The 27,702-nt window shown below is 42.7% G+C and overlaps 1 protein-coding gene across 1 annotated transcript; it reads left to right on the top strand.

The window, feature by feature from the left end:
* Positions 1-2,175: 2,175 nt before the first annotated feature.
* AOC1 (amine oxidase copper containing 1) lies at positions 2,176-22,625 on the top strand. The gene is made up of 5 exons (XM_066585046.1): positions 2,176-2,223; positions 13,807-15,359; positions 18,563-18,851; positions 21,282-21,414; positions 21,603-22,625. The coding sequence occupies exons 2-5, from the start codon at positions 13,826-13,828 to the stop codon at positions 21,876-21,878; spliced, it is 2,232 nt and encodes a 743-aa protein (XP_066441143.1). The 5' UTR covers positions 2,176-2,223; positions 13,807-13,825; the 3' UTR covers positions 21,879-22,625.
* The last annotated feature ends 5,077 nt before the right edge of the window (positions 22,626-27,702 follow it).

Here is a 27,702-nt window from a genome sequence, read left to right as displayed (position 1 = left end):
ACCGGGTGAACTCCCTTCAAGAAGTCCATTGTTAATGACTGCCACCGGCATAGTGACATCCTCGGAGTGAATTGGTAAGTGACACCGAACCGTCCCTTGGTGATCGTCTTCAGCGAGAGGTATATTCTGCACCGCCCTAATCTGGCCTCATAGCTGGTAGTTCTGTAAGGGTCAGCTTCTCACCTCTCTCACACTGGCCTGCAACTCCTGTCCACCAAACCCCAGAAACCATGAAATATACCCATGGGTGTTCTCATGCTCCAAAGATTCTTGGCTTGCAGGCCCTTGCGGACTTCTCACAGAGGTAAGTGAATTTCTTTCTTTTTTCCTACATATCATCCTCTCACACACTGAGAGTGCTAGATCCTTTAACCTGTTTTCTTCCTGTATTTGTGACCGAGGTACTGGCGTGCCCTGGGCCCTTCCTTTGACAATCTCCCTGTGCATATGGATCTTCACAGGGATTAGGGGGTAGAGTGGATTAGTGCCATACATCAGTGAAGGCGAATTGGGACCTGTCATGTCACGGGCAGTCCATACCAGGTGAGCAAAAAAATAAGTTGGCTACATCTCTATATTTTAATATAAAATACATTCTCTGAGCGCTCTCCTAAATCTTCTGCTTGTAAACCCCGGAAACCGGGAACTCTGCTGCTTCCGCCCGCCAACAGTTAGTCCTGGTGCCTGCTTTTCTTACCACATTAAAGGACCAGGCACACACATAAAACATGGTAAAGTCAGAGCTTAAAGCACAACATCATTCTTTTCTCCACATCGGGAAGGAGATAGCCGCTCCATAAGCGGACGCAGGAAATCCAAAAGCTGCAAAAATCTCCAGCAAATAAAACTTAACTTTTATTTCATCTTGATAAAAGCACAAATGGCGCCAGACGGCTCCCCCCATTGATTATAACGGCGGACATTTCGATTTTCGAACAGCAGTCCAGCATTTTGCTGGAATTTATGCTTGTGTCCTCTTTTGTAGAGGAAATCAGGTATGGACGTTGTGGACGAAACCTCCAATGCTGGTATGAATAAAAAGGTGCATCAAATCATCTTTGGAAAAAACAGACTTTTTATTGTTTAATCATTGAGACAGGAAGGCAAAGTTTCGACCGAATATCGGTCTTTTTCAAGCCGCTAATACATGAAACAGAGCGGTAAGTCCATGCTCCAGAGCATGGACTTACCGCTCTGTGATACAGGAGCATGGACTTACCGCTCTGTGATACCGGAGCATGGACTTACCGCTCTGTGATACCGGAGCATGGACTTACTGCTCTGTTTCATGTATTAGCGGCTTGAAAAAGACCGATATTCGGTCGAAACGTTGCCTTCCTGTCTAAATGATGAAACAATAAAAAGTCTGTTTTTTACAAAGATGATTTGATGCACCTTTTTATGCTGCCACCTCTTCTTTTTGGTATGAGCTATTCGAATGGGGGTTATTGGTCTATGACCCCGAGGTTGGCTCTGCATAGCATTACGAGATAAACATATATATATATATCTTGGTCTTCCCTCCTCCCCAAACAAGATAAGGAATTTTTCTTGTAGGGATTAATTATGTGCTGCTGAGCAATTTGTTGGATTGAATGCTGGTATGAATGAACCCTTAAAAACAGGAACGCTCTTACGTGTTTCAAACCAGAAAAACTTGGTTCTTACTCATAGTAAAATTCCAAAAACATAGTATATTAAGAGAAAAACACATGTACATGGAATCTGAACATACCAAACCATGTTTTGTTATGTAATTGTCAATGTTAATAAGAATTAAAAAAAAACAAAAAAAAACTTATCAAAAGATGCATCAGTATGAATGCCGAAAAAGAAAAATAACACATCAGTTCGAGTGCAAGAAAAAAAATGCATCAAAAACCACATAAATGTGGATGCAAAAAAAAAGCATTAAAAAAACTGTTCTGATGCCCCTTTCCCAATATCAGCCCAAATGCCTTACCTTTGGGCTACTGCTATATGTCTGTGGAGTGTTTGTAGTCATCATGTGTGTTTTTGTGTAACTGTCAAGGTCATACTTGTGTAAAATGTCCAGTATATGTTGTGTTTACCGTGTCTGGCACCGGCCTCCCCCTCCTGTCACTCACAGAGTCTCCACCACCCTCCCTTTATAATAAGTTCACGCTGCAGTGCTGATAACAGACTACTGGAAGAGCCAGGTAACTGCACAGCTGCCAGTGTGCCCTGCATCCAGCTCAGCAGGTGAGTCAGGCTCCGGTTGCTGCAGATGTTGCACATATGAAGCATCATCCTCCCGGCTCAGCAGTGATTGAGGTGACAATGAGCGATGTTACGTACAGTCACATCAGACAGGCTGGGGGTGAGGAGGGGGCACAGGATGATGATGGTCATAATCACGACACAGACAGGCTGTATAATCCCAGGCTTACTCAGTGGCAAACGTACCATAGAGGCTGTCCATGCAGCTGCTATGGGGCCCCTGAAGAGAGAGAGGACCCCAGATCAAGTGGATATCAGGCGTTTACATGACCCTAAGAGCTCAAGCTCTTGGATATCTCATCTGCCTTCTCAGATCATATTTACCTCTATCTTCTTCCCACGCTTTGCTGTATCCCGTCATCTCAAGACAAAAAGACAGAGATGTGTCATTTGGAAATAACAGAGAAAACATACAATTTTGTAACTAAAATTCTCTTTTGCGGAAAGTCATATGATTTGTCAGCATTACTTCTTAATTTAGTGACTTCTAACAGACGTCAAGGGCTAAACAAAATGTCAGCCCTAATGAGGTGATATAATTTGCGATTGTCATTGTGTGGCACATGTAGCATACAGTGTCACATTATTTTAGGTTTGTGAAAAGGGAAACTTGCAATGTTACTTTTATATAGTTTGGTAAAAAAAATCATTTTCACTTTCGTTATATGGATAATTATTTGGGGGAGCAACATTTTACTGGTCTGGACAGAGATTTGTAAGCGCTACTTCTATATTTTGACGCATAGAATTTTCTGATAGAGCCAAATTATGAAGTAGGGCACCAGAATCAAGACACCATAAACGGGATGCACAAAGCCACACATGTATAATAGCAAACGCAGAACAAAAAACTAGGCTGAAACCAGGCACTCAACACAATATAATCAAAGGATTAGAATTAGAGATGAGCGTGCGTACCCGCTAAGGGCAATTACTTGAGTGAGTATTGTCTTTTGCGAGTACCTGCCCGCTTGTCTCAAAAGATTCTGGTGCCGTCAGGGGGCGGGGAGAGGTGGGGGAGAGTGGAGAGGAACAGGGGGGGGGGGAAATCTCCCTCCCCATCCCCCCCGCTGCCCCCTGCTCACTCCCGCAACTCCCGAATCTTTTGAGACGAGCAGGCAGGTACTCGCAAAAGGCACTACTCTCTCGAGTAATTGCCCTTAGCGAGTACGCTCGCTCATCTCTAATTAGAATAGAATCCTAAAATGTAAACTTTGTTCAATACTTTATAAACACAAAACTGAGTAAATATAGAATTGTCTTTATCCTATAAAACATTAAGTATCCGCAACATAATCTATTAAACTGCAGATATCGTCTTTATACAAGTATAGGCTATATGTATGATCTATAACCCTACAAGACAAGTGTTGATCTATATGTTTGTAGGCTGTATGTATGATCTGGACCCCTATAGAACAAGTGTTGATCTATATGTATGTAGGCTGTATGTATGATCTGGACCCCTATAGAACAAGTGTTGATCTATATGTTTGTAGGCTGTATGTATGATCTGGACCCCTATAGAACAAGTGTTGATCTATATGTTTGTAGGCTGTATGTATGATCTGGACCCCTATAGAACAAGTGTTGATCTGTATATATGTAGGCTGTACCCCTACAGGACGAGTGTTGATCTAGATGTATGTAGGCTGAATGTATGATCTGGACCCCCATAGAACAAGTGTTGATATGTATGTAGGCTGTATGTATGAACTGTACCCCTACAGTACAAGTATTGATCTATATGTATGTAGACTGTATGTATGATCTAGACCCCTACTTTCCTTGTAGGGCTCCAGATCACAAATACAGCGTATTCTAGTTGGGAGACGTTTATAGGCATTTGGAGTCCTGGATGCGCTTCCAGAAATCTCCAGAATGTGAAAGATTGATTAGAAATCCACAATCTGCAGTCTTGGATCATTTTTTCCTTTCATAGTTCTGCAGCGTCCCATAGGGAGACCCCGGACACCTGACATACGTGGAGTGCTGGGGAGGTAAAGGGATGGCTTGTCATGGCAGCATTTACCAAACTCTTTCCTGGAGGGAACACATGCAGCCAAGGTTAGAGTGTCACTGGAGGCCACCAAGGACACCCCTAGGATAGGGAGATGCCCAATACACAGGATAACAGGGGTAGTAGTTGTCACGGGTGATGCCACTGTTCCTTCACACACCGGTATGACCCTCGGTGTAGAATAAATGCAGCCACAAGCAGTTCTTGAGTAACCATGGGAATGGTTAGAGCCCAGAATAAACTTTACTTCAGAAAAACTTTAAACAAAGAATACAAGGCAGTTAACGTAGAGTCTTTACAGTGCAGGCAAGACAAAAGATTAGAGGTCAGGGAAAAAACTCAGGATGACACTGGTCCTGCAGTCTACGTTATCTGCCAGGAACCGGTCCTGGAAAGGGAACACTCCAGATGAGGAAAGTGGTAGGGTCACTCTACAGACACTCTGACAGCAATTATTAGCTTGAAGTATCCCCACCCAGCCTTGGAGACATGTGGGTGTGACAATTAAAGGGTGTACCTCTACGCGGTGATCCTGGCACTGGACGGCCACGTAGGAAAACTTGAGGACTTATTAGTACCTCTGCACTGGCCTTGAGAAAAAGCAGTTTCTTACAAATGCTCTCTCTTACTCTTGGGGCTCACTTCATTCACATCCAGAACACAAGCAGCATGGGAAATCTCTCCTTGTCTTCCATCCTCACCACAAAGAGGCTGAAGGTGCCTCCATGTGGCTCTGTGCTTTAGACTCTCTCCACTCCAGAAGATGGAACAACCCCACTAAAGCTACTACTCCTTTCCTGCTCTCAAGCACTCTTATTTATACCTTCTCTCATACCACATGCCATGACAGGCTTGATACATTTACATGCAGGCTTTGGATTTTAGCAGACATTAATCTCTCAAGTGCTGCAGCTGGGCAACATACATTTTTGAAATGACAAGACAGGCTTTGCACAGTTCATCAACATAAGACACAAACATGTATGACATTTATGGAGGGGACCAGGATGATGTACGGGGCCACTACAGGTCAATAGAGAAATAACAACTCTTCATGGGGATAAGCACATATGTTTTTTTCTTAAGAATCATTTAATTATGGTAGCCGTACTAAAAGCTATGATTATCGGGAAAGCTCAGAAATAGGGCTCAGATAAGGGCGACTTCTGGTTGATTTAATAGACAGAGATATTCATTGCGGGTTATTGGCATAATCAGATATTTATCACTGTTGTTACTTCCAAAGTAAATCTCTTTCCTGCAACGCAAACAAAAGTTAAATCTTTCAATGTTGTTAAAGTATTAATAAAGGTGAAAGGTGAAAACCTGATAGTTTAGCTAGAAACACCTGCTATGATTAATGGCCCTTTTACATGGGACGATTCTTGTTTAAACAAGTATATGAGCGAGTGACGTCACCGTTAATTGTTCGCGCTCGTGCAGACTTTTTAGACTGGCAGGTCATTACTGAGAATCACTCACCTCTCGCTCAGTAATCACATTCCTATGTGTCGCGCTGACCAGGGGAATGTTTAAACCTAAGAGAAGTGAGCGAAGCAGCGATGATTTGGCTCAAACTGAGCAACAAGCAAAAAACAATAGAAAAGTGCACAATGGTTTTGCGTTTAGACGTAACGATTATCTCGTATTTTAGTTAGTTCGAATGTATTTTGCGTGACAGTTGTTACATGTAAATGGGCCATAACTCCAGTCCCTATTCACAACCCCCAATAGATGCTCAAAAAGCTTTCTGTGTTTCTCTAGGTCTTCTTAGGGCCCATTTACACTGAAAGATAATTGGTCAAAAATCGCTCAAACGACAGTTTGAGTGACAGTTTTGAGCGATCATCTTTGCATAACTCTTAAGTAGATAATTAGCTACTTAAGAGTTAATGCAGGTGGAGTGGGATACCGCCGCGATAACGCAGAGAACAAAGCAGCTGTTTTGTATATGCAAACAGCTGCTTTGTTATCGGAGCTTTCAGCTGGTGTCCTGCTGAGAACCGCTAGCGGGATACCAGCTGAAAGAATGCTATCAGCACCGCTCGCTGAGAAAATCAGCGCGCAGCGCTGATAAGAGTCTTTACTGATTTTGGGCTGGCTAGAAATCAGCAATGAAAGAATAGTGCACGAAAAGTGCAGGATGGCAGCGAGTTTAGACGCAATGATTATCGCTCAAAAGGTTTGCCTGATGTCTGGTTTGTCAGGTATTTTTCAGATAAACCATGGCCAGATATCACGGCTGGTGGTCTTTTGTTTTTTATCTATCTGCTCCTGATGTTCTAGCTTAAAGCCGAATGCACATGGCGGGGGGTGGATTCCCCACAGTGGAATCCGCCCCTGTGCCCGGCCAGGGACCCCTGCGTACCTCTCAGGATTCTTCAATAATCTGTAATGTAGATGTGCCGCGGATCGGATGGCTTCCATTGACTTCAATGGAAGCCGTCCGCGCAAAATCTGCACTGGAATAGAACATGCTGAGATTTTCCCTCCGCGAGCAGAAAATTGCAATTGATTTCCTTTTGTGAACATGGAAAAGCGATTTTCCACAGCATGTCTTTGGGTAGTATTTGCTGCAGAATCCAGAGGCGGGCGCCCGCCCCAGATTCCACAATGCAAATACGCCTGTGTGCATTGGGCCTAAGAAGAGCTAGCATAAAGCATGTTGAGCATCTATTGGAGGTGGTGATCGGGGAGAGTTACTTATGGAGAGTTACTTACTATTTTAGATGGGACGATTGTCGTAGAGAATCGTTCAGATTCCGGCGCTCCGGCGGGATTTTGAGTGATAATCATCGCATGTAAATGCATACAGCTGAACTAGAATTGTTATTAGAGATGAGCGAGCGTACTCGGAAAAGCACTACTCGCTTGAGTAATTTGCTTTATCCGAGTATCGCTGTGCTCGTCCCTGAAGATTCGGGTGCCGCTGCGGCTGACAGGTGAGTCGCAGCGGGGAGCAGGGGAGAGAGGGAGAGAAAGATCTCCCCTCCGTTCCTCCCCGCTCTCCCCTGCAGCTCCCCGCTCCGTGCCGGCACCCGAATCTTCAGGGACGAGCACAGCGATACTCGGATAAAGCAAATTACTCGAGCGAGTAGTGCTTTTCCGAGTACGCTTGCTCATCCCTAATCGTTATATTTATGGGATAAAGACATAAATCTATATTTACTCAGTTTCGTGCTTTTAAAAATATTGAACACCATAATATAATAAAGTATGCACAGAAAATAGTTTTTATTGGATAACACACAATTAAAACCATGTAAAATGGTCTAAGATATACAAGAAGGGAGTATACAGCATGATAAATAATAATTCCAGAAACCCACCCTCTAAAAATACAAAAGCCTTTAATGCAACTAACAGATGGAAATTGGGTACCAAGAACCATAATCCCCCGAGATAATGCATTCTGACCAATCAGTCATTGCATATAATTCAGGCAAAAGAAATGTAAACTTTCAAAGTGCCATGTGAAAAGTGCTAAAAAACAAGAGCCCAAAGGGCATATAGAAAAATGTACTTGTAACAAGGTAAATATTACCTGATAAGATCACAAAACAGCCCAAATAAAAAAGTATACTATAGCAGGGGTGTAACTAAAAAATGGTTGGCTACATTTTTTGGAATGTGGCCCCTCTCTTGAGCAAGAACATTTACCAGACCCATGAAAATGTTCAGACAAGGACAAACTTTCCTGCCAAATTGTATTTAGAAAAAAAACACCTAAACAGCTAAGTATACCCTTACAGGCATAAAAATATAGTGTAACAAACAGCTTCCTGTATTTTACTCCTGACCCCTAAATTAGATAATATACAATATATACAAGGTGCAAATATTATTACTAGAGTTGAGAGAACATACTCTGTCGAGCTTGATGCTCGTTCGAGTATTAGTGTACTCGATGGTGCTCGTTACTCGAACAAGCATCAAGCCGTGTTTGACCCCGCCCCAGTTTTTGGCTCCTCCCCGCCGTGACGTGCCTGTTTTGTCCCCTCCTCGCCGCAACGCAGCGCTCGTCAATGGCAAATTTTTTGTCTGGCAGGGAGGGGAGAGAGAGAGGAACCAAGAAAAAGAAAAAGGCTCGGGACCCAGTGTCCCACATGCAAAAATGCTCGGGTCTCCCATTGTAGCCAATGGGGTTCATTACTCGAGTAGAGCTCTCGAATTTTACAAAAAGCTCGACTCGAATAACGCGGACCCGAGCATTTGGGTGCTCGCTCATCTCTATTTATTACAATTCATATTATCACCATATTGTCACTGAACAAAACCCACTACACCAAGACCAACTTTACCAATAATAACACTATATAAGGGCCAAATAATAGCAGCACACTATGATCACATATCACCACCACATAGTGACTGAATAATACCACCAAATTGTTACTGATGGAATAATACCAACACGCTGTTACTAAAAATATGACTATGCAAAGACCCATATCACTCCCATACAGCGACCATATCATGGTAGATACCAGCTCTACACAATCGCTTTGCAGACTGTATAAGTTGCTAACAGTATTGTTATATCCAGTGATCCCAGGTGACATCCTGTCTGTCTGGAATAGTCATTCACTTTTCCTGTCTTTTCCATTTGGCCCAGACCACCACAACTACTTCTAGCTACAATCTTTCCTTTTGCAGCACCTTCCCTACATTTTTCAAGCCTCTACACAATCTTCCCATCCATAGTGCTCCAGACAGTAGTAAAGCCACTTGTACTGCCCCACACCGTAATAATAGCCCCAATTTTGTGCTCCCAGTATGCCCTCCCATACAGTAAGTGCTGTCTTTAGTGCTCCACCACACAGTAATACTATTTTATCATGATAGTCCGGTTATCGTTTGTTTAGAATTAGAGATGAGCGAGCGTACTCGGAAAAGCACTACTCGCTCGAGTAATTTGCTTCATCCGAGTATCTCCCCGCTCGTCCCTGAAGATTCGGGTGCCGGCACGGAGCGGGGAGCTGCAGGGGAGAGCGGGGAGGAACGGAGGTAAGATCTTTCTCTCCCTCTCTCCCGCCCGCTCTCCACTGCTCCCCGCTGCGACTCACCTGTCAGCCGCAGCGGCACCCGAATCTTCAGGGACGAGCACAGCGATACTCGGATAAAACACATTACTCGAGCGAGTAGTGCTTTTCCGAGTACGCTCGCTCATCTCTATTTAGAATGCATTTTTTCTAAAATTGTCATACATTTTTGAACATGTTCATTAGTTATCCAAAAGTTACTATTTTCTAAAACTACAATTATTCCTCTGTACTAGTAGAATGCAAGTTTCAGAAGCAAGCTTATCTAACTGGAATTTAGCAGGTTTCTGGACTGTTATCAAAAGGGGTAGTAGTGTCACCTTATGTCCCCACTGAGTCATAATGCTCCCTTTCATGCCCATACAGAGTAATAATGCCCTATTACACGCCATGACAGTGTAATAATGCCTTATTCATGCCCTACAAAATGATAGTGCCTCCTTTCATGCACTTCCAGAGTAATATTGCCCGCTTCTTATGCTATAAAACCCCCCGAAAACAGTATACTAGCCTTTCATACTCCCACTGCCTTTCCAGTCCTTGCCGCTCTGCTCTCTTCTGGCCTTCTGCTGGTCAGTTGCAAGCAGTTACAGCATGTGTCTCACTGCTGTAGCCAGTGCCTTGCAAGGGATTGGCCACAGCTGGTCATGTGCTCGGGCTGCCCACTGCTGCGAGGCATGGAGATAGCAGAACGGCGGAGACTGGAATGGCAGTGGGAGCAACAAAGGATTGTATATATATATATATATATATATATATATATATATATTTTTATTTTTTTTTAAACAGCATACTGGCGGTTACATCCCTAAACTGAAGGAGAGCAATAGTAGGGAGACAAGAGGGCAGATTTCAAAGAGCCCCACTCTTATCACCACTCTGTGGCTTTCTCAGGGGTCATGAAACTCTATTTAGGAGCATCTTGTATACTAAGTGTAATAACCAAGAATCAATACAAAACATAGGAGGCACCTGTGTCGATATGACCTACCACAGCGTCTGGTAATACATAATGCACATGTGCCAATACAACATGCATGCACAGTCAGCTCCACATAGCGGCAGTGTTGCCTGCAGACTATGAGAGAATATACACACATGGTACATGCATCCAAAAAGTCAGTGCGCCAAGAAAAAAATAGTAAGGGCTCACACCCACTTGCGTTTTTTTTAATGCTGCGATATCGCTGCGTTTTTTTAATGCGATTGTCAATGGGACTTTCTAATGTTAAAAACGCATCGCAAGTTGGTGCTTTGTGATTTTTGTGCAATGCGTTTATCATTAGAAAGCCCCATTGACAATCGCGTTAAAAAAAGCGCAGCGTGAAGCAGGATACGGTGCATACAGTGTGGGTGTTGGCTATCTTTGAATACTGGTCGTGAATAATAACCCTTTAAATACCCGATCAGTATTCCAGGACACTGAATGCCCCCCTACACATGATGAGATTGCAAAGTGGCTTTCAATTGTCATGGCAGCCTGGGGCCTTCTGTGGTGTGGTTGGATAGATTGCTTGTCAGAACGCGGTATAATGCAATACCATGGTATTGCATTATATTTCTTTAGTGATCAAATGATTGGAAGTTCAAGTTCCCTAGGGAGAATGAAAAAAAAATTAAAATAGTTTAAAAAAAAGTTTTATTAATTATTAGAAAAATAAAAGGTAGTAAAAGTTTTTTTTAATAAAAAAAACTTTTTCTCTTATTTTTAATTTAAAAAAAATCAAAACAAGATAAACCAAAAACATCATCAGAAAAAAAAATACACTGGCTGAATTACAATTTTTTTCAGTCACCCCATCTCCAAAAAAAAATGTAATAAAAAGCGATCAAAAAGTCTATGTACTTCAAAATGGTACCAATAGAAACTGCAGGAGGTCCCGCAGAAAACAAGCCCTCAAACAACTATGTCCACAGAAAATAAAAAAAGTTATGATACACAAGATACCGAGAAAATGTCGACATCATAAAAGAATCCTCTTTATTTAAGAAAAAAAAGAGATATACAATCAGATAATGACGGTACTGTGTAACACCATGTCCACGCTGACACGTCTCGAAAGCCACTACTTTCTTGATCAGAGCTAATAGATCTATGTGCTACTCCTCCTTAACGCCAATCACGAACCAATCATCTCTCATACAATTTGATGACATGTGCATATAATTAAATTAAGGTGACCAGATTTTCCTGGGGGCAAAGCAGGACAGAGAGGTGTGGTCAGGGGCGGGGCTTATCACAATGTATGATTTTATATACATTGGTAGTCCCAGTAGTAATAGTGTCCACCATATTGGTGGCCACAGTAATAATAGCACCCCCCTTAGACAGATATACTCACCCTCTGCCTGGTCTTCAAATCACCCTCTGCTTGGCGCTGCTGTGGCCCCGGCTCCTTCTCTTATTCTGTGGAACCAATGAGGACAGGTCAGGGTAGGAGGATCCCAGGTGCACACACAGCCATCAGTCTGTGCATCCCACAGCAGCGTCACTGAGCCGCGGCAGCCCGGCTGGTAATCATTTTCATGGTGACGCAATATCCCGAAAGTGGGGCAAGAGGCTGTCACGCTTAGGGACTCTGGGGAAAGTGGGGCACAGGGTCCCACAGCGGGACTGTCACACCAAAATCAGGACGCCTGGTCACCTTAATTAAATACATTTCCACATGTCCCAATTCACATACAATGGATATATTAATAAATGTGAAGTCATTTTTAAGATTTACACCCTTTAGTCGACATCTTCCTGATTTCAGACTCCAGTATGCTTCTCTACTGAGAACAAATGTCTCCCATCTAGCCCGTGCACCCAGGAATCTTCTAAATTGCTATGATGTGGAAACATGCTATCTAAACCAGCAAAGAGGAGCGTTTCTATGTACGCATTGGTTAATGATACACCACTGTGCCACCACAGTTATTAATGAGTCAACATTGCATTAATGGGAATTCATGGGAGTTGTGCCTTTATGACCAACCCAGCCTGCTGCAATGTGGACGGAGCTGTCACCATCCAGCTCCATCCACACTGACAGCAGGCCCTAAAATAGCTGACAACCAGCGGTTCTGAGTGGCGATAGCCAACGAATATTTATTGATGATGACCTATTCCGAGAACAGTCACCCAAAAATTTACATCTTGGAAAAACCCTTTTAACCCTTTCCAATCCACTGTCTGACGTCTGAAGACATTATGATTTAAGGCTGTACAGCTCTGATGTTGAAAGACGTCCGTCGGGGTTCTCTTACTGTATATTGCCAGCCTCTCTTCTGTCAGAGCCTATCCAACGTGTCACCTCATGCAGTACTGGCTTTAGCCAGCAGATAGCGCCGTTGTATAACGACAGTAAAAAAAAAAATAAGCACCCTAGGAAAACCAGGATACAAATTGGATTGGAAAGGGTTAAATCCTTCATTAATGGGGTAATGGGCAAATTTCTTGCTAGTTCTTGCAGGAATCTCCTAGGCCCACATTATTACTACTTTTTTTATTTCTCTCTTTCATACCTTTATTTGTAACTCTTATTCTAAACAAACTTTACTATTTTAACTCTACGCAGTGAAACAGGAGACTTTGTTGGAAGAATTTCTTTATCAATTAAAGGATCCCTTTCACTACCAAACGGCACCATAAACTAATTTATGGTGATGTTTGGGAAAAAGATGGGATGCTGGGAGATATTTTTTCATACTCACCTGTTCCCCAGTATGCTCTGTCCGTTGGTGAGGTCTGTATGTGCTTTAAAAATTTGACTCTTTTCAGACTACTATGCATGCGTACTGCCATAGACTTCTATGGGAGAGCACATATACAGTGGTCTGAAAAAAACTCAAGATTTTGAGACCACACACAGACTTTACCGGCAGACAGCGTGGGAACGGGGGAGCAGATAAGTATAAAATGTACATTCCCTTGCGACACGTTACCTCTTCAAACAGCAGCACAACTTAGTTTATGGTGCAGTTCGAAAAAAGAGGTACGTGACAGTGTACATTTAATTGGTAGGACAGCAAAAGGTATAGTGCGTACTAGAGATGAGCGAGCATACTCGCTAAGGACAATTACTTGAGCGAGTATTGTCCTTAGGGAGTACCTGCCCACTCAGAAGAAAAGATTCGGGTGCCGGCGCGGGTGAGTGGTGAGTTGCGGGAGTGAGCAGGGGGGAGCAGGGGGGAGGGAGAGAGAGATCTCCCCTCTGTTCCCCCCTGCTCTCCCCCGCCGCTCCCCGCCCCCTGCTGGCACCCGAATCTTTTCTTCCGAGCAGGCAGGTACTCGTTAAGGACCATGCTCGCTCGAGTAATTGTCCTTAGCGAGTATGCTCGCTCATCTCTAGTGAGTACACTTAAAAACACCATACATGTATGGCTAAACGTTTCTATATGGTCTTTTTCATGTATATTTTACATATATGCTAAGCATTCTTCAAAAATGTGATGTGATGAGCCCCTACGCAAGATTTAAATGAACTTTTCATACAATTTCTGCCTTGTTCCCTTTTGTAGACCTTCCATAGACAACACAATGGGATTAAAAAGACTCCTACAATTGCTGACCTTAATGACTGCTATAAGAGCCAGTCACTTCTTAAAATCATCTTCCAAGGGTCGATATATGGCGTCCGTCTTCTCCGACCTGACCTCAGAGGAGATAACATCAGTTCAGAGTTTCCTCATGGAGCAACTTAACTTAGTCCCCATCAGAAGTCATTTTGGCAAAAACTCAATCTTCATGATGGAGCTCAACTTGCCGAAAAAGCGTAACGTTCTGAACTTTTTAGATTACAATGGCTCCAAACCTCAAAGAGAGGCCAAAGTGGTCATCTTCTTTGGAGACCAGGTTCAACCCAACATCACAGAATACATTGTCGGACCCCTCCCTCATCCCTATTATTATCGGCCAGTAAACATTAAACGTAACAAACCCATAAGTTTTGAATCACGGCCAATGACTTATATGGAGTATGAGAAAATCCAAGAACGTCTGATGGAGCTCACTAAAGAGTTAAACCACATCTTACTGGAGACCTCTGGCTTCTCCTTCTATAACTGCTCCTCACGTTGTCTCAGCTTCACTGACATTGCGCCTCGTGGTTTAAATTCTGGAGAACGTCGCTCATGGTTGTTGCTCCAGAGATACATAGAAGGATTCTTCCTCCACCCCATTGGAGTTGAGCTCCTCTTCAATCACCGCTCACTTAACCCTAAAGAGTGGACCATCGATAAGATCTGGTATAATGGCCAATATTATGATAGCGTCAAGGAGCTAGTCCGTAAGTACGAGAAGAATGAACTGACCAAGATACAACTACCAGATTACATAGAAGATACTTATTCAAGTTTCATGCCCCGTGGACAATTTAAGACAAAAACAGACGTTCACGGTCCAAAAATATGTGAACCACAAGGGAAACGTTACCGAGTTCTGGGCAACTATGTAGAATATACTGGCTGGAGCTTTGCTTATCGGGTCCGTCCATCTGCTGGCTTGCAGATATTTGATATCCAGTATAATAATGAGAGGATAGCCTACGAGGTGAGCATACAGGAAGCCATAGCATTTTATAGTGGCAACACGCCAGGTGGTATGCAGACAAAGTACATCGACTCTGGGTGGGGGATGGGAACAGTACATTACGAGTTGGCCAAAGGAATCGACTGCCCCGAAGGGGCCACTTATCAGGATCTCTACAATTATTATGATTCGGACAAACCGTTGCGATACAAGAATGCGTTGTGCATTTTTGAGCAACCCACCGGGATACCCTTACGGAGACACTTCGACAGCACCTACAATGGGGGTTACAGTTTCTATGCTGGAGTGGAAAATCATGTCCTGGTGGTGAGGACAACGTCTACTGTCTATAACTATGACTATATCTGGGACTTTCTGTTCTACCAAAATGGAGTGATAGAGGTTAAGGTGAGCGCCACCGGATACATCCATGCCACTTTTTTCACTCCGGATGGCCTTCACTTTGGAAATAAGGTCTACAGCCATGTCCTGGGGAACATTCATACACACTTGATCAACTATAAAGCGGACTTGGATATTGCAGGTAAGAAAGGCTGTGGCAAACAGGAACTACAAAAAGACGATATTACCTTCTTTTTACTTTTTGGAGAGTACAACAAAAGTCTTGAAACTGTCAATATGTAGGTTAACTGCTGTTTATGGATCTTATTTGCCTACTATATGATTCTATATAGTTCTTTGAGTATATAAAGGCTTCCTGCTGAAGGTCTGATTGGTTCATTACAGCCTTAAAAATTCTCCCTGAAATCCAGCCTTGAGTCATATGAGGATCCATTAGGAGCTGCTTGCCTGCTTGTTGATGGTTTCTTTTAACAACATTAATTTTACATCCAGAGAAGCATAAAAATAAGTTAAAAGCATTAAAGCATTATATGCAGTTCTAGTTATATATGACAGATTATCAGAATACAATTATATTGTGTCCTATACTCCAATCACATCTAGAGCTGCATTTACTTGTCTCTGTGATGAAATGTGTTTCCATAGTTAGGCATAATTTAGATAAAACGGATATATGTAGACTCCTGTGCTATACAAGGAACATCATTGAGCTTAGAACACGTTAAAGTGTATCTTGGAGTTTCTGGGCCACAATCCAAAATCTGTAACAGGGCTTCCACCTAACATGCCAATTATAATACTGGTGTCTTCTTATGTGCAAACGGACCTATAGACACCAGGACCCTGGAGCGACTGCCACCTCCAGACCTCCGAAACCTATGCCCACCCCATCCCCCCACCCCCCCACCCCGTGTACTTCTGGCTCTACAGATATTACTCCTGTTTGCTGTAGAAAGTGCGGTCATTATCTTATCTGTATGCAGCCAGTATATTGTGAAAGTCTCTACATTGTTCATCTGACCCCTGAGCTATCTGTATGGGGCAATTCTAAAGAAGCAGATCAGAGATAAAACAAATGATTCTTATGTCAATCACAATGAACACATAGAAAAAAAATAAATGTTGTTATTTGTAAAGCGCCAACTTATTCCGCAGCGCTTAACAGATCTAAAGAATGTAATGTTCAGTTAGTAAAGTCACCTATAATGATAATGAATACACCATAAACATAATGTCATCAGTGGCAAATATCTCCTAGGAGTCATTGGAATATATACACAGATTCTGCCCAATAACAACTCTGCCCACAGGGGGCAGTATTATAGCAGTTATATTCTTGTACATAGGAGCAGTAGTATAGTAGTTATATTATTGTACATAGGGGGCAGTATTATAGTAGTTATATTCTTGTATATAGGAGGTAGTATTATAGTAGTTATATTCTTATACATAGGGGGCAGTATTATAGTAGTTATATTCTTGTACATAGGGGGCAGTATTATAGTAGTTATATTCTTGTACATAGGAGGCAGTATTATAGTAGTTATATTCTTGTACATAGGAGCAGTATTATAGTAGTTATATTCTTGTATATAGGAGGTACTATTATAGTAGTTATATTCTTGTACATAGGGAGCAGTATAATAGTAGTTATATTCTTGTACATAGGGAGCAGTATTATAGTAGTTATATTCTTGTACATAGTGAGCAGTATTATAGTAGTTATATTCTTGTACATAGGAGCAGTATTATAGTTGTTATATTCTTGTACATAGGGGCAGTATTATAGTAGTTATATTCTTGTGCATAGGAGCAGTATTATAGTAGTTATATTCTTGTGCATAGGAGGCAGTATTATAGTAGTTATATTCTTGTACATAGGAGGAGTATTTTAGTAGTTTTAATCTTGTACATAGGGGGCAGTATTATAGTAGTTATATTCTTGTACATAGGGGGCAGTATTATAGTAGTTATATTCTTGTACATAGGGGGCAGTATTATAGTAGTTATATTCTTGTACATAGGGGGAAGTATTATAGAAGTTATATTCTTGTACATAGAAGGCAGTATTATAGTAGTTATATTCTTGTACATAGGGGGCAGTATTATAGTAGTTATATTCTTGTACATAGGAGGCAGTATTATAGTAGTTATATTCTTGTACATAGGGGGCAGTATTATAGTAGTTATATTCTTGTATATAGGAGGTAGTATTATAGTAGTTATATTCTTATACATAGGGGGCAGTATTATAGTAGTTATATTCTTGTACATAGGGGGCAGTATTATAGTAGTTATATTCTTGTACATAGGAGGCAGTATTATAGTAGTTATATTCTTGTACATAGGAGCAGTATTATAGTAGTTATATTCTTGTATATAGGAGGTACTATTATAGTAGTTATATTCTTGTACATAGGGAGCAGTATAATAGTAGTTATATTCTTGTACATAGGGAGCAGTATTATAGTAGTTATATTCTTGTACATAGGGGGCAGTATTATAGTAGTTATATTCTTGTACATAGTGAGCAGTATTATAGTAGTTATATTCTTGTACATAGGAGCAGTATTATAGTTGTTATATTCTTGTACATAGGGGCAGTATTATAGTAGTTATATTCTTGTGCATAGGAGCAGTATTATAGTAGTTATATTCTTGTGCATAGGAGGCAGTATTATAGTAGTTATATTCTTGTACATAGGAGGAGTATTTTAGTAGTTTTAATCTTGTACATAGGGGGCAGTATTATAGTAGTTATATTCTTGTACATAGGGGGCAGTATTATAGTAGTTATATTCTTGTACATAGGGGGCAGTATTATAGTAGTTATATTCTTGTACATAGGGGGAAGTATTATAGAAGTTATATTCTTGTACATAGAAGGCAGTATTATAGTAGTTATATTCTTGTACATAGGGGGCAGTATTATAGTAGTTATATTCTTGTACATAGGGGGCAGTATTATAGTAGTTATATTCTTGTACATAGGAGGAGTATTTTAGTAGTTTTAATCGTGTACATAGGGGGCAGTATTATAGTAGTTATATTCTTGTACATAGGGGGCAGTATTATAGTAGTTATATTTTTGTACATAGGAGGCAGTATTATAGTAGTTATATTCTTGTACATAGGAGGCAGTATTATAGTAGTTATATTCCTGTACATAGTGGGCAGTATTATAGTAGTTATATTCTTGTACATAGGGGGCAGTATTATAGTAGTTATATTCTTGTACATAGGAGGAGTATTTTAGTAGTTTTAATCTTGTACACATGTGGCTGTATTAAAGTAGTTATATTTTTGTACATCGTTGGCGGTATTATAGTAGTTATGTTCTTGTACATAAGGCGCATAATTCATGTATTATGTTCACCTCTCTAGGTACAGAAAACAGTTTTGAAACTATTGACTTGAAATATGAGAACATTACAAACCCTTGGAGTCCTGATCACTTTATTGTCCAGTCCCGTATGGAGCATGTGCCAAGAAGCACAGAGCGTGAGGCTGCCCTCAAGTTTGGATCTCACATCCCAAGATATCTAATGTTCCAAAACCCCAACAAGAAAAACAAGTGGGGACATCAAAAGAGCTACAGAATTCAGTATAACTCGCATGCCCACAGCGTGCTGCCCCGGAAGTGGGCCGAGGAGAATGGAGTCTCGTGGTCCAGGTTAGTGGGGTTAGGGGACAAACGGACATTCCTCAGCAGATGGAACACATTATCCATCTTTACTAGAAATACAATAGATATGCAAACAACAAGTAATAGCTATTTTGCTTAATAGAACTACACATAAGGACTTAAGGTCCACTTACACGCAAACGATGCCCGATACTAGTCCCTGTTTCACTCACGAAACGGCCAGCAGGGTGGTGGGGCAGTGCAGGAGATTTCACTCCTCACTCTCCCCCACCCCTCTTCATTGGCATAATACAGCAGCCGTTCACTACTGAACAGATGCTATTTAAACTAAGCGATGAGCTCATCACTGATCTTTTATGCTGCATAAACAATCGATGCTGAGCTCATCACTCATCGTTCAGTTTAATTAGTGGCCGCTGTGTTATGTCAATGGAGAGGGGCAGGGGAGTGAGAGGAGAGAAATATCCTGCACTGCCCCGCCCCCTCTGTTGGCCGCTCCATGACCCAGCCAGCTCTGCTTGCTCCCGTGCAGAAGCACGAGAGTGCAGAGACACAGGGACGAGTGTCGGGCATCGTTTGCCCGACAGTCGCCCTGTGTAAATGGATCCTTACAGCCCTTGCCCGCTGTGAATTCACAGCAGAACACAGGCAAAGAGAATCTTATCAGAGCTGTTGGCTGATAACAGCTGATTGCTCAATTCTAGCAAGCTAGAATTTAGCGATCAACGCCTTGAGCACGAAAACTGCACAATGTCAGTGCATTTAGACAGAAAGAGAATCGCTCAATAGATTCTTTTGAGCGAATTTTGAGAGATTCTCGTTGTGTCTAAATCAGCCTTTACTCACACAGGCGTAGGACAGCTACGTATGACGCATGTATTTTTCATGTGCATGTAGCTTGCGTATTTAATACATATCTTAAACTCCTACAGCCTATAATGTGCATAACACAGCAAAATGGAAGTGCTTCCTTTTTTTTCACACGTGTGAAAAAAACGCATGACTGAATGGTTTGGTGTAAACCACTGGGCTATTAGGACTGCGTGTTACGCACATGAAAAATACGCATGTATTACGCAGCCCCCCTATGCTCGTGTGAGCCCTAAAATCATCTGACATATTGCATGACTTCCAAACCCCATCTATTCACAGAGTTCAGTCTCTGTAATGTATTGCCTGGTGCCTTTACTCTTATGGTTTTAAAGTAATGATTTTCATCACTCGCAAATGTAAAGTTCTGGCAAAAAAGTCATATCTTTAAATATCTGCTTTGAGGTCAAAGTTTCATTTTAATGACTAGAGAATTACGTATAAGCTTTCTCCAGTTTCCTGCAAATAATGCTTGATCACTATATAACAAAAGGTTTTGTAACTTTCAAATATACTTTGTGGTTACTTTTCTCACCATTTTTAAGATCTCTGCTTACTGTAGCATTTTGGGGGGAAACATTTTTCTATACATTCAGTGGCACAAAAAGCTGTACAGACCTATTAATCTTCTTAGCCTTTGTTATAGCAATAGTTGATCTTGACAGTCTTCTGTGAGGTTAAAGGATAAGGAAACCTTTGTGCATGAAAAACAAACACACAAACTACTCGAGTGAGTAGTGCCTTATGCGAGTACCTGCCCGCTCGTCTCAAAAGATCTGGGTGCCAGCGGGGGCGGGGAGCGGCGGGGGGGGGGGAGGGGGAGATCTCTCTCTCACTCTCTTCCCCCCCGCTACCCCCTGCTCACTCCCGCAACTCACTGCTCTCCCCCGCCGGCACCCGATTCTTTAGAGACGAGCGGGCAGGTACTCACATAAGGCACTACTAGTCGCTCGAGTAGTTTGCTTAGCGAGTATGCTCGCTCATCTCTACACACATGTAAAATTAAGTTCCCACAGAAAAATTATGCACTTATATGGTTTTTTTGCCTTGAGTTTTCTTTCTTATGCATTTAAAAAACCTAATACTCGATTTGTAGGCTCTCCTACATACAAATTTCTGGTTATGGGGCATTCCCAGCACTAATCACCTGGTCCCTCCCATGAATATGCACCGGCTCAGCTCTCCTTCTCCTTTTCCTGAGACTGTGTAGCATTACCACGCCCATTCAGTGCTACACAGCTATCTCTCATCCTCTCCCTGACTAACTTCTGGCTCTCTTCTCCCTCAATGCTGAAAGAGTAAAAAATTGAACTCAACACTAATACATTTTGCCTGCAATGATACATTATAAGAAACTACATATATCAGGACAGAAGAAAGATTTGAACCGCTGATGTGTTTAGCCAGATGATAGTGATATCTCCAACTTGTGGCTCTCTAGTTGTTATAAAACTGTTACCTGTCAGAGAATGATGGAAGTTGTAGTTTTGCAAAAGCTGGAGCATCATAGCTTGAGAATCACTGGTCTAGAAGATGGTCCCATCACACTGCTCTCTATAAAACTCTATATGCCGATCTTACTTGCAGATACAGCTTGGCAGTGACCCGATACAGGGAATCAGAGCTGGCCAGTAGCAGCATGTACATCCAGAATGACCCCTGGAACCCAACAGTCTATTTTGAAAATTTCATCCGTAACAATGAGGACATTGTGAATAAAGTAAGTACAGTAATAGTATCAATAGTCTTCAGGTTTCTTGATGGTTCTTCTGATTATTTCTGTCTCGATCCTAATAATACACTTCCTATTTTCCCCTTCATCTGGCCTTGTCTTGGGGGGTCCCAATCGGATCTTCAAAAATATTGCAAAGTTGGGGTCTCTTATTTTCCCTTTGGTTTATTACTTAGGATCTTGTTGCCTGGGTGACAGTCGGTTTCCTCCACATTCCTCATTCGGAGGACATCCCAAATACATCAACTCCAGGAAATGCGGTGGGATTCTTTCTTCGACCTTTCAACTTTTTTGATGAGGACCCCTCTGTTGCCTCCAGGAGCACAGTTATTGTAAGACCCACAGACAAAAGCTTCACCAAAGTCAATATCCAACGTTGGACTCCTGAAGTGATTGGTCAATGTGTGTCGGATAAACCCTTTCGGTACAATGGAACTTACTTCTCTGACTAAATCCTGAGAATTCACCTAAACCCGTCACACTGAGGATGGAGATATCCAGGATCTCATCAAGCTGACTCAAAATGATAAATGTTCCAGCATTTACCTATGAGCTAAGAGTCAGCAAAATATCACTGCAAGGCATCTGTATCAAACATTGCACAGCAAAAAATTGAGGGAGGTGAAAAAGAAGTTACAATCTGACAACATATGTAACATCTGATCACACCATGGGAGAGTTAAAGGGGTTGTGCAGTTGTAAAGTATTGATGGCCTATCTTTTGGATAGGCCATCAATTGTAGATTGTCATGGTTCCGTCACTTGGGACCCCCGCCGAACGGCTGTTTGCCAGGCCATTGCCCTTATTCAGTGAGCTGACTTTTGCAGGAAGCAGACAGCTCTGTTCCTACTGCAGTGGCCAGTCATGGTATTACAGACCATTCACTTCAATCAGAACTTTGCTTGTAATACCAAGCTTTTCCACTTCAATTATAACAAAGATGTTGTTTCCTGCAGAAATCAGTTTGGTGTATAAGTGCATTGGCCCAGCATATAGCAGACCGCTGCAGGTTCCATGTGGCAGACCCTACTAGTAGTTTACAACTGGTCAACCACTTTAAGGTCATGCTGTAACGAAATGCTATACAGCATCGTGGTAAATATTTTCCCTATGGACATTTCAAACTTCAGCCCCATTCTTACATTCCTTTCTCCTTTTTATGTATGTATACTATACCTTTAAATATAAATAATACTGCCATAATACAACCTTTTATTACCGCTATATACCAGACTATTTCCAACGATATGTTCCTCTGCGAAGTTTGCCCTCAAAGGCTCAAACGTCTGTCTCTTTGCTCTTGTACCAGAGACCTCCCATAACAACTACAATGCCCACTGCCTTGAGTTCAGCCCTTGCTTACCACCAAGGAAGTTATTAGTAATCCCATCATGGACCTAGGCCAACAGGAATGATATTATTTCACCCTTGATTGCCCTAGACCAGCAGGGATGTTATTATTAGCCTTTCCACTGCCGTAGATCAACTGCCGTGATTATATTATCCCTTTGAATTCAACATCTTTACTTTCCTAGACCACTAGGGATATTAGAACTAATTTAACCTCTTCACTGCCCCAGACTACTAGGGTTGTAACCATGAACTTTCCCTAGATCACATAGGTGAATACCATTAACTCATTAACTTCACTACCCCCCAGACTACCAGGGATGTTACCTCTTGCTTCTGTGGAAATTAAGACTGTCTGGATGTTTTCTTTAAAAAATAAAAGCAAAACATATTTTTTTAAGTTGTTATTTATTTTATTTATGAGAATATATAAGTTGCAGGTAAGTCGTACTCGCTAAGGCAAACTACTGGAGAGTAGTGCCTCATGCGAGTACCTGCCCACTCGTCTCTAAAGATTTGGGTGCTGACGGGGGGCGAGGAGCAGCAGGGGAGAGCGGGGAGGAACGGGGGGGGGGGGGATCTCTCTCTCACTCTCTTCCCCCTGCTCCCCCCTGTTCACCGCCGCAACTCACCGCTCTCCCCCGCCGGCACCCGAATCTTTTGAGACGAGCGGGCAGGTACTTGCATAAGGCACTACTCGCTCGAGTAGTTTGCCTTAGCGAGTACGCTAGCTCATCTCTAATATTTAGGTTTTGTACATCTGATTTCTGGCGTGCAAAAGTTGCAATTTTGGTACTAATGCCAAAATTGCAACTCTTTGATGTTTTATGCTGGGCCATAATATTTTTTTGTAAGCGCATGGGACATGGAATCAGACAACCCATCCAATGAAACACTGGTCTAGGTAAATAGGCTGGAGAGAGTTCAGAAAAGCCAATGGTTAACATGCCCTTTGTTGAGTTTAGGTAATTTGCTCTGATCTTCTGAGTTGGTTGGATCATTTTCTTTTTGTTTCATTTAATTTAGGACTTGCTGGTACATGTATCCTTATAATAAGCTGACCAGACGTCCGAATTTAGGCGGGACAGTCTAACTTTGGGACCCTGTGTCCCGCTTTCCCCGGGGTCCATAAGCGCGACAGCCATTTATCCCGCTTTCGGGACAACTGTCTCTCTTTTTTAGGACGCTGGGTCACCATGAAGATGAGGGTGCCGCGGCCCCGTGGCTCGTAATCACTCAGTAGCACTGCTGCAGGATGCACACGCTGACGGCAGTGTGTGCACCCGGGATCCTCCTCCCCTGACCTCTAATCCTTCCTTGGTTCCACAGGAAGAGAGAAAAAGGGAGGAGGCATCTGGGCTCACAGACTTTAACATGTAGCAGCACTGAACAGATGAGCAGCGGTGCTCTGAAGAGCAGGAGGAGGTAGGTATATGGGTTTTTAGGGGTCTCTATTACTACAAGAGCTACTGTGCAGGGTCACGATTACTACTGGGGCTGATATAGGGAACACTATTACTAAAGTGACCAGATTTTCCCACAGTCAAAGCGGGGCAGAGGGGTGTGGTCAGGGGCGGGGCTTATCACGATGTATGGTGTTACCTCTGTCATTATAAAAAGTACAGGGCCATTTTTAAAAAAAAAAGAGAATTTCTGCTTCTAAAAAAACAGTCAAAATCCGTGCCATTGGTGTGAAGTTTGACTGAAAATTAGACGCATACCCACAACTGATTTCGTAATATGCAGCGCTACCCTCATCTCCTCTATACGCCTTCTACTGTCAGCGCTCCCTGGCTTCCATTTCCCAGCAGCTGTATCTGACCAGTAGCACAGCACCTGACCAGCGAAGCCTATGGAGGAGCTAAGGGGGAGCGCCGCATAGCATGCAATGGGCTGCAGATACATGGCTAATTCTGGGCCAGTAGTACAGATTTTGACTGTTTTTTTTGGATGCAGAAATTGCCCTGAAAATTTCTGCCTTGCACATTCTGCAGCATTTCTGCCACGTGTAAATGTACCATTTCAGCTTGATTTATGCTGCCTTGTGCAGGGTGGCCTCAGTAGTAAAGTGTCCCCCACAGTGTTCTCAATAGTAATAGTGACCCCCACAGTGGCCCTCAGCAGTAATAGTGACCCCCACAGTGCACTCAGTAGTAATAGTCTCCTTCACAGTGGCCCTCAGTAGTTATAGTGACCCCCACAGTGGCCCTCAGTAGTAATAGTGACCCCCACAGTAGCCCTTAGTAGTAATAGTGTCCTCCACAGTAGCCCTCAGTAGTTATAGTGACCCCCCCCCCACAGTGACCCTCAGTAGTGACCAATATGGTGGCCCTCAGTAGTAATAGTGGCCCCCAGCAGTAATAGTTACCCCCCACAATAGCCCTCAGTAGTAATAGTGACCCCCACAGTAGTCCTCAGAAGTAATAGTGTCCTCCACAGTGGCCCTCAGTAGTAATAGTGACCCCCACAGTGGCCCTCAGTAGTAACAGTGTCCCTTATATCGACACCAGTAGTAACTGTGACCCCCACAGTAGTAGTAGAGCCCCCATGAAACTGATATACTTACCCTCTTCCTGGTCTTCTGAGCGCTGCTACTTCTCTTCTTCTCAGCGCTGCTGTGGGAGAAAGTGTGTGTGCACCCGCAGCAGCACCTCCTCCCTTCTCCTCTCCTCTTGCGGAACTAAAGAAGAGAGGTGAAGGGAGGGGAAGATCCTGGATGCACACACTGCCATCAGTGTGTGCATCTGGCACGGCGCCGCAAAGTGATTACCAGTGGGGAGCTGAGGCACCTCGGCTGGTAATCACTATGGTGACCAGACGTCCCAAAAGCAGGACAAATGGCTGTCCTGCTGGGGTCCCGGCGGAAGGCGGGACACAGGGTCCCAAAGCCGGACTGTCCTGCCTCAATCAGGACGTGTGGTCACCTTACTATTACTACTGAGACTACTGTAAGGGTCATTATTATTACTGGGGCCGACATAAGGGACATTATTTCTACTTGGGCTACTGTGGGGGTCACAACTCAGTCTGAGAGAAAACGTGTGTAGTTGGGTAAAAAACTGACTAATAAATGGTTCATACTTGGACTGGGCCACCGTTGCTAGTGGGGTGCAACAGGGTTCAGTATTAGGCCCCATTCTGATCAATATATTCATCAATGACCTGATAGAGGGGCTGCACAGTAAAATAGCGACATTTGCAGACAATACGAAAATTATATAAGGTAACTAATACAACAGAGGACAATGCACAGCTGCAAATGGACGTGGATAAGTTGGGGTCTTGGGTAAAAAAAAAATGGCAAATGAAGTTCAATATTGATAAATGTAAAGTTATGTACATGGGCAGGAGAAACAGATGTCACCAATACATGTCAAACTAGTAATTATTAGGAAATTATAACACCAGCTCTACTACATGCATCCTGACCCCACACATCACGCACACAACACATTACACACACAGCTCTACTACATGCATCCTGACCCCACACATCACGCACACAACACATTACACACACAGCTCTACTACATCCATCCTGACCCCACACATTACACACACAACACATTACATACACAGCTTTACTACATGCCACTCACAGCTGTAGTACATCCATCTTGATTCCCACACATTACACACAGCTCTGCTACATTGTACATTCATTATGATTCACACACATCACACATACAGATCTACTATATCCATCTTGATTCCCACACAAAGCACATCACACACACACAGCTCTACTACATGCATGCTGACCCAACACATCACACACGCAGCTCTGCTATATTGTACATCCATTTACATTCATCCTGATCACACACAGAGCACATGACACACACAGCTCTGCTACATCCTGATTTACACACATCACACACACAGCTCTGCTATTCCACACATTACCAGATTCCTGGATACAGTGATTACCCCTGGTCATGTGATTCCTGACTCCTCCCACACGGGTGAACATATGACAGTGATGTCATCACAGGTCTTGGTGGCTGCTGTCAGTTTATCCAGTATACAGTACTTTCTACCAAACTGCACAATGGCTCCTCTCACGGCAGTGACATCACCGCAGGTCCTTCAGCCCACTGGATCTCCGTGGTGGTGGCAGGTTCGTGTCTTCTGTCAGGACCGCTGAGTTGTGTCTGAGATAATAACGGCTTAGTTGTATTCTCATTTTGTTATTTTTGTCCTCTCCCTTTCAGGAGGCCTTGCTGTGTTGTTCTTCTGTCGGTCAGGTTCTGTATTTTATATATGTTGTAGAACCTTCAATGATATCACCAGGGGGCAGAAAGATGACATCACCAGGGTGAAGCATGAGAAGCACTCACATACTAGCTGATAAGTAGTCGTTAGTAGTTTGATAGGGTGCTGCTAGGAAAAAGTGGTATGGAAAGAGACCTGGAGGTACTAGTTGACTGTAGACTTAACTGGCGCAATCAATGCCAGTCAGCTGCTGCAAAAGCAAATAAAGTCTTGGGGTGCATTAAAAGAGTTATTGGGGCGACGAGAACATTATTCTTCCACTATATAAGGCACTTCTCAGGCCCCACATGGAATACTTTGTACAGTTCTAGACACCGGTGCTCAGGAAAGACATTGCAGTGCTTGCATACCCAGAGAGGATATCAAAATTAGGAATATTCACCCTGGAAAAAAGATGGCTAAAGGACGACCAAATAACTATGCATAAATACATTAGGGGACAATACAAGGATCTCTCCCATGATCTGTTTATACCCAGGACCTCGACAGTAACAAGAGGGCATCCTCTACGTCTAGAGGAACAAAGGTTTCATCACCAACACAGAAGGGGGTTCTTTACTGTAAGAGCAGTGAGACTGTGGAACTCTCTGCCTGAGGATGTGGTGATAGCAAAATTGATAGAGGAGTTTAAGAGGGGACTAGATGTCTTT

This window comes from Eleutherodactylus coqui, chromosome 12 (assembly GCF_035609145.1).
Source record: "Eleutherodactylus coqui strain aEleCoq1 chromosome 12, aEleCoq1.hap1, whole genome shotgun sequence".
NCBI lineage: Eukaryota > Metazoa > Chordata > Amphibia > Anura > Eleutherodactylidae > Eleutherodactylus > Eleutherodactylus coqui.
The sequence above is the reverse complement of the archived record's forward strand: the minus strand, read 5'-3'. Positions and strand labels throughout refer to the sequence as shown.